The following is a 14,697-nucleotide window of genomic DNA, read 5'->3' on the forward strand; positions in this document are numbered from 1 at the left end:
AGCCCAGCCCTGCCAAGTGGAGGTGTGTGGCGTGGGGATGGGGCCAGGAGGAAAGGGAGCCTTCAAGCCCTTTGTCCGCACTCGTCTTTGGTCCTCTTGCTCATTCTTCTTTCCTGTTCCTGTCCTCATGTTATATTAGCAGAAAACAACACGAAACAAAAGGCAGTCTCTCTTTGAAAGGGAATGGCAAGGTCTGGAGAATTTAAGGTCGGACACACCTCTGCCTTTGCTGAACTGTGGCTGCTGGAGCCAGGAGAGCCAGCCCCTGACTGGAGTCCCTGTACTGACTTGACAGTCCAGCTGAGTGTCAGTGGCAAGGGCAGCCAGCTGTGATATGCACCCACAGAGCCCTGGCTGTGGCGCAGCTGCAGCCGGGGGCAGGGCTGCTGGCCACCCTGTCTGGAGCTGGTCTCAGGCAGGGTCTGGGCTGAGGCGGGGCTTGCAGCGTGTGGTGCTGGCCGCATCTTGGGCTCCTCTCCCGCAGGAACGGAGCTGCAGAAAGGCCTGCAATAGAAGAAAGAAAAAGAAAAACTCTTCTCTTGCTTAAAAAAAAAATTAATGGAAGAGGTAATAAATGCATGTGGCGAAAAATTAAAAAGGTACAAAATATACGTTGAAAAGCCTCCCACTCCTGTTCTCAAGTTCCCCTCCTCGGCGGCATCCCTCCCTGCTTGTGCCAAGTTCTTGTACGTTGTTCTCACTTCTCCTTTTTAGGTTTGCTGCAATCCAGAAGTTTTCAGATTGATCCAGTGGAATATTTTAAATTTTTTGGATGTATATGCATGTATGTAATATATTCAGGGGACCCAAATGATAATAAAGAAAATTATGTCTCTGTTAATTGCCAGTAATTCTTGCTAGGGCAGGGAATGGTTGAAAACATTGAAATAAGTCATTAGAATCCTAAAACGCTAGCATTAGAAAGGACTTTCCAAGTCCTTTTGTACCGATGATTTTATCTTAAACATAAGAAAGAGGTCCAGGTGACTTTCCTGGGTCAACACGCTAGCTCATGCCACACCTGGGACTCATACCCAGGTTTCCCACCTCCTGATCATCCCCTGTGCCCAAGAACACACTAAATGTTCCATCTTTAGGTACTGGCCTTTATAAAATTTGTGATGTGGAAATGGAAGGAAAGACAAATGATTGGACATGGATTCAGAAGTTTTTATCATTGGATACAAATACAGGGAAAGAAATCAGTAATTTCAGAAAAAAATGTGAAGTCCAATTCCAATTTGCAAATAGCATGCACACATGCGCACAGGCATTGATCAAAGACAAGGTGAAAATCTGTAACGTCCTCCATCCGTCTGTAGGCGGCGCACCGCCACCCTCTGCTGAGGAACTCGCACCCTTTGGACCCGATGTCCAGGGCTGGAGGCAGAAACAGGCGTCTGGGTTGCTGGGCTGGGGGGAGAAACGCCAGCCGAGACTGGAGGGAGAGGACAAGCTGCGCATGGACACAGGGCTGGGACGGCGGGCGAGAGGAGCGGGTGTGCTGGCCCTGCCACAGCGGAGCTCTGCCACTGCTGGCCCCGTGGGCCCTGACAGCCCCAACTCTCTATTCCACTCACCAGGAGGAAACACCCCAAGATTTACATGCTGACAAAATGGCAGGATGGTTTTTTGAAACCATCAGCTCTGACATCAGCTCCAGACCCTGTGAACAGTTTCAGTATCCAAGCCAGATTGATGGGCCTTTTAATGGCTTCCAAGGGTGGCTCGGTGAGAGGGGACACGTATGACTGTAAACACTGGCTGCAAAAACCCTCAACGGCTTGGCAATGGTAAATTGCCAGGCAGTGTAGGTCTGATGTTACACGCCTTCTGCATTAACAGCTTTTTCTTCCTGTTCAATTATTTTGGCTGTTAACGGAGTGGAAATTGCACTTTGAAATATATCGATGGGTATTTTCAGCCTTGCTGAGAGCTTCAAAATGTATACCATTCCTGGGAACATTCTCTTAATTTCTGCTTCCCAGTTCCTCAAGAACAATACAAGTATGCTCTGACTGGTGTGGCTCAGTGGGTTGGGCATTGTCCTGAAAACTGAAAGGGTCACTGGTTTGATTCCAGGTCAGGGCACATGCCTCAGTCACAGGCCAGGTCCCCATTGAGGGTGTGAGACGACTGATCGATGTTTCTCTCCCTCTTTTTCTCCCTTCTTCTCCCTCTAAAAATAAATAAAACCTTAAAAAAAAAAAGAAAAATGCAAGTATCAGTTATAGGTATCATAGGCTGAAGGAACTAACAGGACCAAGACCATGGGTCTTAATTCAGATCCTCTCCAGTCTTATCATCTGACCTTTCTGTGAGCCAAATTTTGTTCCAGCTCTAGGTATGGGGTCCATCCTAACATGTACCAGATGATGAGGTCCTTGATAAAGAAATGAGTATTCTTCAGGGCCTGGAATCAGGGAGCCTGGAATCAGGGCATCTGATAAAGGCAGAAAAACAAATCCCACTTCTCTGCCTCTTCACACGAGGGATCCAGAAGCCTTAATCTCTGACGTGCATGGCCTCTTCCCCGTGCCTAGGGCTGGGTACCCGGGCCGCCCCCCAACAACGTCTTGCCCCAGTTGTATTCTGGTTTTCTATCTCTATACCTGACTGGCCTCTTCCACTCCTCTTCCTGAGCGCCAGGCCTGGGTTTACAGCTAGCTGCCTCGCTGAAAGGACCACAGGGAACTCAAGTTCAGTGGAATGTGCCTCCGGAACCTGCCCCTCCTCCTGTATTCCCCATTTCAGTCAGTGGTTAACTTACACCAAAGCACTTGTCTCCTAGGCAGGAAATGTACATGTTACTCTCACATCCTTTTTCTCACCTCCACTGATCACCACATCCTTTGAGTCCACCTTGTTCCTCTTCTGCTCCGATGTTCCTGCACTAATCCAGGCCCACAGAATTGCTTGCTTGGACCAGTGCAATATCATGATGACTAGTCTTCAGCCTCCTCACTAAAATTTATAACTGATCGTGTCACTCTGTGTTTCAGACTCTTGGATGGTTATCCCATGGCTTGCCAGAGTAAGTCCAGACTTCTTACAAAAGCATAGAAGACGTTGGTTAACTGATCCACACCTGCCTCTCTAACCTTGTTACCATCACCACCAAACACCATACACACCAAGCCACTCATCATTCCTGAGCTCCCATACACTTCCACAACTCAGTTCCTTTGTTTGCCTCTTCATCTTCCAAGAATTCCCTTCCACATCTTGCCTACCCATTTATCCTTTAAGACTCAGCTGAAATCCTTTCTTGCCAAGAAGCCCCCTTTGGGCTTCTATGAACTCGTATTGTATATTCTGGACCATTTACGTATATTCCTCCATTGTCGAAGCTGGGATCAGGTTTTATTCATTTTTATATCCCTGGAACCTAGAGGTGCCTGGCGTGGTAGGCATTAAAAGAAGGAAAGAAAAGAAAGGGGCTGGAAATACCACCCCAACGGGCAAACAGGCACACAACCTGAGTGGGCCATGTGGCATTTTCCTGGGACAGAAGGGGAAAAGCAGCCGCCTGCTGCCTTACATACTTATTCATTCATTTGCTCATGGCACAAATATTTAGTGAGTGTTGCCATGATGCCTAATACTGTGCTAGAAACTGGGGATGCACAGGCCCCGCTCAGAGGAACTCCCATTCAAGGGAGTTCAGGCATGTGACAGGCACTGGCCTAGCATTTTGGGCCATCTGGCCTGCTTGGAGGACCTCTGCCACTCAGCTCCGCAGAGGCTGTGGAGGAGGGGACCAAGAAGAATGCGGTGGAGAAGGGGAGGTCAGGAAGGACGTGGACAGTGTTCTGCCTCTGGGATCAATTCTGCTGACCAGCTGGCTTTATTTATGCATTTCTCCTTTGTAGGAATTCCTTGCTGTTAACAAAAAAGCATTTGACACATTTCTAATTAGCCCTCAGACTCTGCAATCCTGTTATTCCCAAATGCAACAGCTGGGTTATTTCATGATCAGTAAGAACATTTGTAGTTCCTGCAGTTATCCATCAAATCGGGGGCATTGCTTCCCTGACTTCTGATGGGACTGCAGAGGACTTCTCACCCCTCGTCCTGGGGCAGCAGGGTTTGGCTTCTGGCCCGTGGTTGGGGGAGGGAGCCAGCTGCTTCCAAGGAAGCACTGTTAGGGCACCTGGGTTACTCACTACACACGCCCACACTGACCTTAGATGCAGCCCTCCTTTTCTCTGGGCTCTGTTCCTGCACCTGACTCTGAAGTCCTTGACCTAAGAGAAGTGCATGTCTCACAGAGCTACCCTACCTTTTTCCTTTTCTGTCTTCCTCTTTTCCTCTCTTCCTTCCATCAAGGAACACTTTTTAAAAAATTTAAATTTAATTAATTTAATTTAATTAGAGAGAAGGAGAGAGATTTGTTGTTCCACTCATTGATGCATTCATTGGTTGATCCTTGTATGTGCCCTGACCAGGGATGGAACCTGCAAACTTGGTGTATTGAGACGATGGTCTAACCCACTGGGCTACCCAGCCAGGGCCATCGAAGAACACTTAATGAGCATGTACTATGTGCCGCTATATGCCAAGTGCTGTTCTAAGCACAGGGGAAACAGTGGTGCACAAAGCACATCAGAACCCCCGGCCTTACGGAGCTGACGTTCCTGTGGCAGAAGCTGATACTAAAAGCCATGGTTATCAGACAAATAGAATGATGACTAATAAGAAGACTCTTCACGTTCCTTTCAAAGAGCCAGGTTTTCTCCTCAATCTATCACAGTTTATGTAAACTGAACTTATAAATGACTTTCCCTGAGATGCATTGGTGCATTAAGTGCGGCCGCCTGGCAGTGGGTAGCACATGCGCCACTTAGTGGCCACCTGACCTCTGCAGGCGTCAGTCTCCCGTCTGTGAAGTGGAGTGGTCACACCTTGCTCACAGGCCTGTGGGGAGTATTCTGAGATCGTGTATGGGCGCAGCGCCTGTTGCATGGTGACGTACATTCTGTTCACCATCCATGCCTCCTTTCCTGCTTAGAGCAGACGTGGGGGGCTAAGCTGTTCCCCTCACCTACCTTCTGAGCCCCCAGTGCAGCTGCAGACAGGACAAGAGGCTTCTGAGCTGGCTCAGGGTCTCAAGGGCAGAGGGTGTGCCATCAGGAATAGACAGCAGCAGAGGCTGGCACCTTGCTCTCGAGCCCCCAACCTTCCTGCTCTGCCTCCAAGTCTCAGCAGAAACTTGGGAAGAGGCAGCCACCCACCAGTAGGGCAGGCGGTTGTCCTTGTTGGACCTTGGGTGTGGCTGAGGAGGTCCACCTGGGGTCTGCACTCTTTTTCAGCACTGCTCAGCAATGCTGTGTGGGTGCCCTGGTCAGGCCCTTCAGAAGCTCCCCCTCACCCAGAGGCCACCAGCAGCGCCTCCAGGGCACTGGGCTGGTTACTAGGCACTGGATTCTGCATGCTTTATTTCATCCTACCTTTCCCAGCTAACTTAGGGGCTGTCACGCCCCGTTTTACAGTTGAGGAAACTGACGCTAAGAGAAGTTAAGAACTTGCCCACGTCACTCTCTTATATGTGACAGAACCAGCAATCTGAATTCAGGTTGCCAAACTCCAGAGCTAGGATCTTACACTGAGGTATGCCCTTTCTCCCCTGTTATCCACCCACCTCCCAAATCCATCCAGTGCAGGGGCGGGGAGTTTCCTGGGGCTTCTGGGAGTGCCAGGAGCTCATAGCCCTTTGCCCAGATTATCTGAGTGCTGGCTTAAGCAGCGTTAAAAGGGAGGGAACTATGCCCAAAAGCAATGCCACAAGGGAGAACATGCCCAAGGAACTGGAAGTCCAAAGTAGTGCAGTTGGAGGGACCTTGGAGGTCATTCCTCTGGATCCCTGCTTTTACAGAGAAGAAAATGGAGGCCCAGAAGGGCAGGCGAGGTCCCTGCATGCAGAACTGGCCACCCTGCAGACTTCCCCGTGGTGTCAGAAGCCCTACACTAGTGCGCAGATGCTGCCATGGAAAAAGGACTGAAACCCAGCCCCACCACTTACCTGCTGGAGGACTCTCGTCAATTGAGAGCCTCGCTGAGCCTCCAAGTCCTCCTCATCCACGGGTTGTGGGTGTGTTAGAGACAATGTGTGTGAGATGCCGGCACAGCTGCTGGCACCTGCTACATACTCAGTGAACTGTAGCTATTATTATCACTCTTGTTGTCTTAGAAGTTCGAGAAATGTTAGGCAACATTGGCTCTTAGGTGTCGCTTGATTCTATGGTTCTGCTGGAATCCATTCCCAGGACCAGCGAGGAAACAATGCTCAGTGTCACCTCTGAACACGGAAATCCATCTCAGGGATGCTGAGGCTCAGCTCTGCGTCTATTTGGCATTAGACTCTGGAAGAAAGACCGTGAGCTGTAGCTGAGGTAGCAGCTGCTGGTTCTCATCCCTCCCAGCGTGCCTGTGGCTTCAGGCCCATCACTCATCCTCTATGTCAAATTTCTGTGGTCAAATGAGCATGGTAGTTACCCGCCCCCTTATCCCCACCCCCAGGGAAGTTTATTGTGTCCATCTAAGGAAGGGCTGGCTGTGAAGTCTACCACCATCCAGAGAGGCCACTGTTCTCATGGAGTTTTCTGGTGGGGGTTGGGGGAAGGATGAGGAAGGGCTTCTCTTCGGGACAGAGCTACCAGGGAGTGACAATTTGGTGCAGATGTCTAGCATCCTCACCACTGAGCCCTGGGGAATAAGGAGTGAGACTTGTAGAAACTGCTAAATTCCAGCTGTTCCTTCCCTCCCACTCCTCACAGAGTCCCTCTGGTGCCATCAGAAACCCCACCAGCCGGGTTTCCGTTTGGCATGGTCCTAGGACCGAGTTTGGAGTTTTTACTAGGAGTTAATGTAATGAGTTTGGATCCCACACGTTCTCACCTGATTCTCTCAAAACCAAAGGCAACTAGGTATGCATAGGCCAGGCTGGAATGAGGGGAACAGCCTATGGCCACCTGGCTGACCTGAAAGCCTGTGTGGAAGTGGGGACACCAGGAGGGCAGTTCTCTTACACTTTCTTGTTGTCTGGAGATTCCTGTGGGGCCTGACTCCTAAGGGGCAAGGCCACCCTGGCCTTCCACAGAGGACATGACCGCTGGGTCTGCCCCATGATTCCTGCGTCTGCTACTTGTGTGTTTCAGTCCTGAGTGCTGGAGAAATGGGGGACTGAGTGATGGTGACATGGCGGTGGCTGGAGTAGGGAGGCACGATCTGTGACACCACTGTTTGCCTGATTCCTCAGGCACCTTCACTTAGAGGTCAGGACCCCCTGTGAGCCTTCAGATCAGCCACTGTCCAGCTGCACCTGCAAGAAGCAAACTCCCTGGCATCCACGGGCCTCCTAAGCCCAGACTCGCCCAGCCTGGCCAACCTCAACTTCCACCAAGAACTCCCCAGCATCCTGGACCCCAGTAATGCCAGGTAGCTCTTTTCCTTGAAAACATCAACTACTTCCCTCTTTAGAACCTTTTCTCCTGCTACTTATTCACACAGTCCATACCCTGCCCTGCCTCCTCCTCCCCTGCCTCTTAAGGATTTATTCAAAGATTTATCCACCTTCTGCGAGAAGCCTTACCTAACTTTGCACTGCATTATTTCTTCCTCCGTGCTCCCCACTTGGTTGGTTTATTTAACATCTATTCATTTAGTGTCTGCTCTGTGCCCGCCAGCCTGTGCTGGCCTTCCAGAACCAATTTAGCCCACCTTGTCTTCTGCCTGAGTGAGCACAGTTCACATGGGATTCTCAATGCCGCCAGGGACTGGGGCAGAATCTCAATGACTTCTGTGTCTGTGTCCCTCACCACTGTGTTTTGTACTTTGTCCAAAGTGTCAGATGGAGAGGTGGCTTCTGGACTGGGCTCTGCCCACTAATTAGTCGCCTGGCCCCGAGCGAATCTTCCCGCTTCTCTGGGCTCTCTTCTTCCTGATGAGATGGTGATGATGGTACCTCAGGGGACAGTGAGGCAGGATAGAATGAAGCATCACGGAAGCTGGGAGCCCCAGGCCAAAGGAACATGTGAGGTGGTTGTACCCCTATTTTCCTTTCACTGCTGTGAAGCAGAGCTCTCTTCGAATGTCAAGTGCACTAGCTTCCAATCCCTCCTCGGGGCGGGCCCTGGGTCAGCTTGGGATCCTAGGCTGGGGAGAATTCCGGTGCAAACTCCACACTTTCCTCTAGGCCAGCCGCCCCTTCTCAAGGGCTCTCCGACTATAACTTAAACAACGCTCCAGAGCGCAGTTCCAGCGCAGCCCAGATCCGCAGCTCCGCGGAGCGGGCCCGGGCCCGGGCCGGGGTCGCGCATCTCCAGACGGTGACTCAGGGCCGATCGGCCCGGGGGTGGGTGAAGGTAGGCGGGACAGACCAAGGCCGCGAGGGGGCAGCCGCCGGGCGCTCTGTCGCGGAGCGCTGGGAGTCGAGATTGGCTCTAACCCGTCGCCATTCTGCCGCGGGCGTCTGCCTCTCCCGGCCTTCCTCTCACAGCTTCACACCCGTGGTACTTCTCTCCTGGAGCGCAGCGGCCGGAACAGCCGGCGCTGGCTGGAGCTCTGGGCGGGCTTTGCGCGCGAATGAATGGGCCCCCGGGGAATGTGCGCGCGGGACTGAAGGGCATTAGGACCGTGAGGATCGCTCCGCGCGCCTGTCTCTCCCTATCACCCCCCCCCCCCACCTCTCTCCTTTTTCTGCTCTGCAGGACTGAGCAGCCGGGCGCGAGCGAAAACAAACAGCTGGGGCTGCGAGCGCCCCCGCCCCAGCCCCTAGAGCTTGCCGGCCCGGGCCCCCACTCGGGGCGCCCGCCCGCCCACCATGAGGAAGATCCGCGCCAATGCCATCGCCATCCTGACCGTAGCCTGGATCCTGGGCACTTTCTACTACTTATGGCAGGACAACCGAGCCCACGCAGCATCCTCAAGCGGCCGGGGCGCGCAGAAGGCCGGCGGGAGGCCGGAGCAGCTCCGCGAAGATCGCACCATCCCGCTCATTGTGAGTCCTCCCTGTGCGCCCAGGCAGCCAGCCGGGGAACCGCGGCGCGCGTCCTAGACCCGCGCGGCTGCAGAGGGCGCGGGGCCGGGCCGGGGGCTGCGTGCCCGCCGCGCCCTGTCTGCTTTGTATATGTTGGAGCATTCCTGCACGTTGTTATGGCAACCTCTGTAGGGCCAGCGAGGCCAGGGCGCACGGATGGAGGAAGGGTGACAGCGAGTGGGGGTTGGGAGAAAGTGCTGCAAGTTTGGTGGGCCCCGCGTGCGCGAGCTACTGGGAACGTGGCGGCTCTCTCGGCACTGCGCCGCCGGGCTGGGGCTGGGGGTTGCCGGCGCCTCGCCCGCTTGGGAAAGCCGCTGGACCTCGCGCGCAGCCAGCCGGCAGTGGGAACCGCGCGCCGCTAAGCGCGTAGGTGGCCACGCGCACCCTCTCTCCAACCTCCTGGAGGCCAAGGACGTGGGGTGGGGGGACGTTAGGTGAGGCAGGGTCGCTATGGGCTGCGCCTGGCTTTTCGTCACCTTCTTAGCCCGGGTCAACTTGGACCTGCTTCTTTGACACGGAGTACTCCCCACTAACACCCCCGGCGTTCTTTGGGTTGGGCAAAGGTCTTGTCCTGTACGAACCTGTCACCCCATCACAAACAGGTGAGCGTGCAGTGTTTGCGGCCAGGCTCAGAGATTTCCTTTCTTGAGGTCAGCCTCGAAAGGTCAAGGCGAGCGGGGAAACAAAGGCGGCAGAGCATGGCTAGGGCCTCCGCGGAGCTGCGGGGAGGGGTGGGGGGGGCCTAGGCGCTCCAAGGACCTGGGTTGGGGCGTGCGGAGCCCAGCTGTCCTGCAGGGGGCGTGCCTGCCACCGCCTGCGCTGGGGTGCAGGGTGACGGCTCTGTGGCGGGGGCACCTGTTGAGGCGGGAGGCTCCGGGACCCGCAGAGAGGCCACGCTCCGGTGGGCGGCGTTCTTCCGACCCGGGCGGGTGTTGGACGACATCCATGGGCAACCGTCGGGACCAACTGCTGGGCGGATGCAGCCTGGCCAGACGTGGACCAGAGGGAGGGAGAACAAAGTGTGGGGCGGAGGGTGGGGAGTAGACCAGGCAGACATTCTGACCTGAAGGGATGTGGGCCTGGGGAGGGAGGGGCTGAGGAGCTCCTGGGGAGATACAGGTCAGGAGGGCGAGGGCTTGTGTGGAGAATTTGAGATGTTTGTGCAGAGGCAGCTGAGCCCCAAGAATGTGGTTGTGGCAGTGGGGGGTGTCGATGTGGAAGCTCATATTCCCATCCTACTCCAGATTTTGTGTTTCGTTACCCACCCGGGAAGAAGTAAAAATCCCTGCAAAGGAACCGTATTTCTTGGCTTTGCCTGAGAAGACCTTGGGGTTTGCTGGTTTTCCCAGCCCCTCTCCCCCATTCCCAGACCTCTGGTTGAACTCTATGGGGGTGAGCCTAATTAGCTGGAATTTCCCTTTCTGGTCGAGGGGCCCTGTCACTCCGACACTGGTTCCAAAGCACTTGTGGATGTTTGGACAGAATGGCTGATGAGGAAAAGCCTCCAGAGTGTTGGGATCCGGTTGGACTGACAGGTTGGAGTGGAACTGGCCAAACCAGTAATGGCCCCAGGTACCTTGGGAGCTGAGCTTCCACACCAGGGACTCCTCCAAGCTGCCTCCTTCATATATCCAGTCTTGGTCTCGGGGTAGGTGGGCCCAGAGCCGCAGGGGACCAGCAGTCTGGCCAGATGTTCTGTCCTCTGCCCCTGGAGGAGGGTCTGAGCTAGAAGACGAGAGGGAGGGGAGAGAGGAGGGAAAATGGGGTGGGGGGAGCACAGGGAGACTGCTGCTCAGAACCCCAGACTGGGTCTCATCATGTATGCCTCTGGTTCAGAATCCTGACCTTGCACATGAACCCCTCCCCTTCTCCCTGGGCTGGTGGAGATCAGCCGGGAAGGCTACTCTGCTCAGACTGAGAGCCCCAGGATGGTGTGGGGGCAGGGGCACTGCTAGAGGCATGCAGCACTCATTTTGAGGGGTGGAAATTGGAGGTCGTGGAGAGGGTTCCAGTGAACCTCCTCTCTCCCTGTCCTGGTTCCTTGGGGTTTGACTTGCTGCAGATTAGAAAGGGCTGTGAACTAGAAGCCAACCTTAAAGTGTGAAGGAGCCAGGGAGTGGAGGTGCCAGAAAAGAGGAAGAGAGGAAGTTCCTGGGAAGTGAGTGGTAGAACCTTCTTTGGCCACATAGGATAATGGTCAACCTCCTCCCTGACTTCTCAGGCTTTAGTCCTGGGTGTCTGTTCCGTAGTCATCGGTCCCCAGATGCACACCGCCTTTGTCACAGCCTTGCATTGTATCCCTGTCTTCCGAGGTAGTTCATTTCAGTCATCTGCCCTGTCTCCTCATTGAATGTAAGCTATCACACAGGGACTGTGCAGGAAGCTTCTTGCACCCCCACATGGATGCCCACAGCAAGACGTGAGTACTAGTTAGACGAGTGATGTAAGATTTCTGCCCATCTCTGGGAGCAGTTGATGGTCCTAGCTTCACACCTCTCTCATACTTCATTCATTCCCAGCTCCAACCTGACTATGTAACTTAGGAGGTAGGGGAATGCCTATCCCGCTTCTTCAGGAGTTGAACCCTTTGGTCAACTTAAAAGGCTCAGGTGTAGCTGAGGATTGGCTTTCTCCCTGAAATCTGGTTGACGTCTCACTGGTCTTCTTGCCATTCCCAAACACGTCTCGCTTTAGTTGGGCCCGGACACTGCATGGGGATTTTTAGCTTCTTAGAGAATGATGTGGCCAGCTCTGCTTACAGACGATGCAAAAATTCAGAAGGTGTTGTCGACATCACTCCCCTGGGGAATCAAAGCTGGGCTTCGAGAGGGAGGGCCTGCAGAGCAGCCGGGCCAGGAGGCAGCTCTGCCTTCACAATGTCAGGGCTATCCGATTCCAGCCAAATTGCTTCTGGACCTCAGAGGCACTTGTTTGACATTGTGGAGTGTCGTCATGGCAACCATAAGGTCCCGATTTCTTGGGGAGGTCCCAATTTTTAATATTCTGTCCTGCTGTCAGCCCATGTGTCACAGATTTCTGTGTGAAAAATTGGTCATGGACTCTGTAAAACTGAAGGGAGACACTGGCTGCATCCCTCGATGGCTGTGCACGATGCGGCAGGGTTTGTGATTTCTCCATGCTGTACGTTATGGGGAAGACAGTGGGTTTGGGGACATCCACTCGAATCTACATTGATGCATGCTGTCACTGGGCGCGGTGAAAGCAGGAGGCAAAACTGGCACCGCTGGCCTTCCGTCTTCGGGCCTCACAGTTGGGAAGGACATCGGTGTCGGGTTTGGGGCCCAGGTTTTCCGCATGCAAATTCTCTAACAGGCGTGGGTGGGGTGCTCAGGCCTTACATGGAAGTTTCACTTTACAGGCCTATTTTAAAAAGACTATCTATCCATTATGGGTATTTTAAAGACAGGTAGACTCATTTGCAACGTCTCCTATTTGGAACCAGGGAAGTTTTGGGCAAGAGTTTTTCTAAACTGGAGTTTCTTATCCAACCATTGGGATACTGCTGAGTGACCGTGAATAGACTTAACATCTCTATGTATTAAATTTGGGTTAAATGATTTCTGTGGATCCTTAGATAAGCTTATTCATTTCCTGTCGTGACTAAATGGCGCTAAGGGACTTCTGAAGGGCGCGTGAGGTGCCTGGCTTGTCACCCTCGAGGCTTCGCAGGGATGCGCCTTTCCCAGCGGAAGAGAACACAGGCGGTGGCCGTTCCCTGAGAGCCGAGGCGTCAGTTAGATCTGTCCAGGTTTATATTTTATTTATAATGTGTGCGTTTTGGAACCGTGGGGATGTGATTTGCTTAAATGGCAAAATGATTTTTTAATTAATTTATCTAGGTGCTGCACACAGAAAAGAGGGTGGGGATGGAGAAGCACAAACACCCACAATCCCTCTTGCCAAATGTTGAGGTTGAAAGGGCCTGGTTTTCTGTCACTGGGGTCCCATCCTAGATCACGCTGGGATCTGCTCCTGGGAGTTAGGGACAGACCAGAGGCACCAAGGCTGGTAAGGGCCCTGACAGCCTGAGTCGGCTTCCTGGGAGGTCCACGGCACAAGCATACGGGATTAGTTGTAGGGTGCTGCTCCTTCCGGTCCCTTATTTCTGTGCCATGACCGTTCCAGGACTTGGGGCCTGACTTTCTTCTCTGGTGGCTGATTGTTGGCTCTGTGAGTGGAGCGCTGGAAGTGCCACCTAAGCCTATGTGGAGGGGCACTGATTGGCAAGGCTGGGCCGAATTCCCTGGGGGACTGTCTTGCCGGAATGGAGGAAACCGCCCTGGGGTTAGAGGTGAGCCTGGAGCTGAACAGTTAGTTCATTACAGCCAGAAGATTGAAGATTTATTTCTGTCTGCTTCTTGAGACCTGAAACACCTTCCCGACGAACAGCAGGGCAAAGACACAGGAGGCTAAACAGACAGGCAACCCAAGGCTTCTGGAAAGGAGCAGGGAGCAGAGCTTTTAGTCGTGAGTCAGTGATGGTTGTTACCCTTGGGCAGTAATTTGGTTCACTAATCAGACACTGGGCTTGGTGTGGTCACAGACAGTGTGCAGGCCGCCCTGGAAACGGTTTCAAGTGGCTTCGCCTCTCTCTGAGCACCTGTGGTCTTTGCTCTGCGTCCACCCAGCCTCCATAGTCGCTGTCACCTCTGTATTACATTGATGGTGGCTGACTCATTGGACGCTTTGACACTGTGTTAGGCGTTTTACAAGCTTTGAATCCCCTCAACAACTTGTGAGGAAGGTGGCGTTATCAGGTCCATTTAACATAAGCATAAAGTGAGGCTTAGAGAGGTTCAGTGGCTCACCCGTGACCCAGCAGCTAGCGCGTGCCTCCGAAACTCAGTGTTTCTGCCTCTGAAGGTGATGCGAGTGTCTCGTTTCCCCTGGAGCATCGTCAGGGCAAGAGCCAGATCTGATGCATCGGCACGTCTTTCCTGGAGCACCTAGAGCAGCACCCTGCTTTGTATTCATCCCATAAACATTTATTGGAGGAGAAACTGCAAGACCATATAGAAAAAAATGTTAGCATAGTAAAGTAGGATTATGGGTAATTCCCCTTTCATGTTTGGCTCTTTTCAACATTGACTATAATAAGCACCTATTAACGTTATAACGATAAAGCCAATGAAGATAATTATTTTAAAAACTATTTGAAGACTGAATAAAATCATTCTTGATTCCTGAGCTAATGTGTATACCTCTTAACCATGTCTCCCACTTCTGAATCCCCCATCAGTGCTTAGCACTGAGCCAGCAGAAAAAGCAGGAGGCTTATTTGGATTCTTCTATAGAAACAGAACTGAGGCCACCGGGTAAAAGTTGCAGAGAGAGAGATTTCATTTCACCCGGAGGGAAACTTTCTCACTGAACTCGTCCGTCACTGAACGGTGCAGAGGCCAACCAGGGTTTCCCTTCACACTCCCTGTCAGCAGGTCAGTGCTTCCTTCCTACAGCAGTGGGGAGGAGGAGGAAAAAGGCTCCTTGTCCTGGCTGTCTCCTGAGATGTCAGGCAGCTTGCTAACTGAGTCTGAAATAGTCCAATTATTGCACCGCAAGAGACCTGGCACCTGGGATGCAGGGCTGGCTCAACACACAGAGCCCAGGGTGGAGGGTGACGAAAAGAAGCCCGAAACTGC

The 14,697-nt window shown here is 53.0% G+C and overlaps 1 protein-coding gene across 1 annotated transcript in view; it reads left to right on the plus strand.

The window, feature by feature from the left end:
* Positions 1-8,490: 8,490 nt before the first annotated feature.
* GALNT16 (polypeptide N-acetylgalactosaminyltransferase 16) overlaps positions 8,491-14,697 on the plus strand; it is a 79,530-nt gene continuing 73,323 nt past the window's right edge. Inside the window, exons 1-2 of the mRNA XM_024567977.4 lie at positions 8,491-8,510; positions 8,709-8,998. Of these exons, the coding sequence (XP_024423745.2) occupies positions 8,822-8,998 (177 nt within the window). The 5' untranslated portion in view covers positions 8,491-8,510; positions 8,709-8,821. The remainder of the gene's footprint in view (positions 8,511-8,708; positions 8,999-14,697) is intronic.

Source organism: Desmodus rotundus, chromosome 7 (assembly GCF_022682495.2).
Source record: "Desmodus rotundus isolate HL8 chromosome 7, HLdesRot8A.1, whole genome shotgun sequence".
Taxonomy (NCBI): domain Eukaryota; kingdom Metazoa; phylum Chordata; class Mammalia; order Chiroptera; family Phyllostomidae; genus Desmodus; species Desmodus rotundus.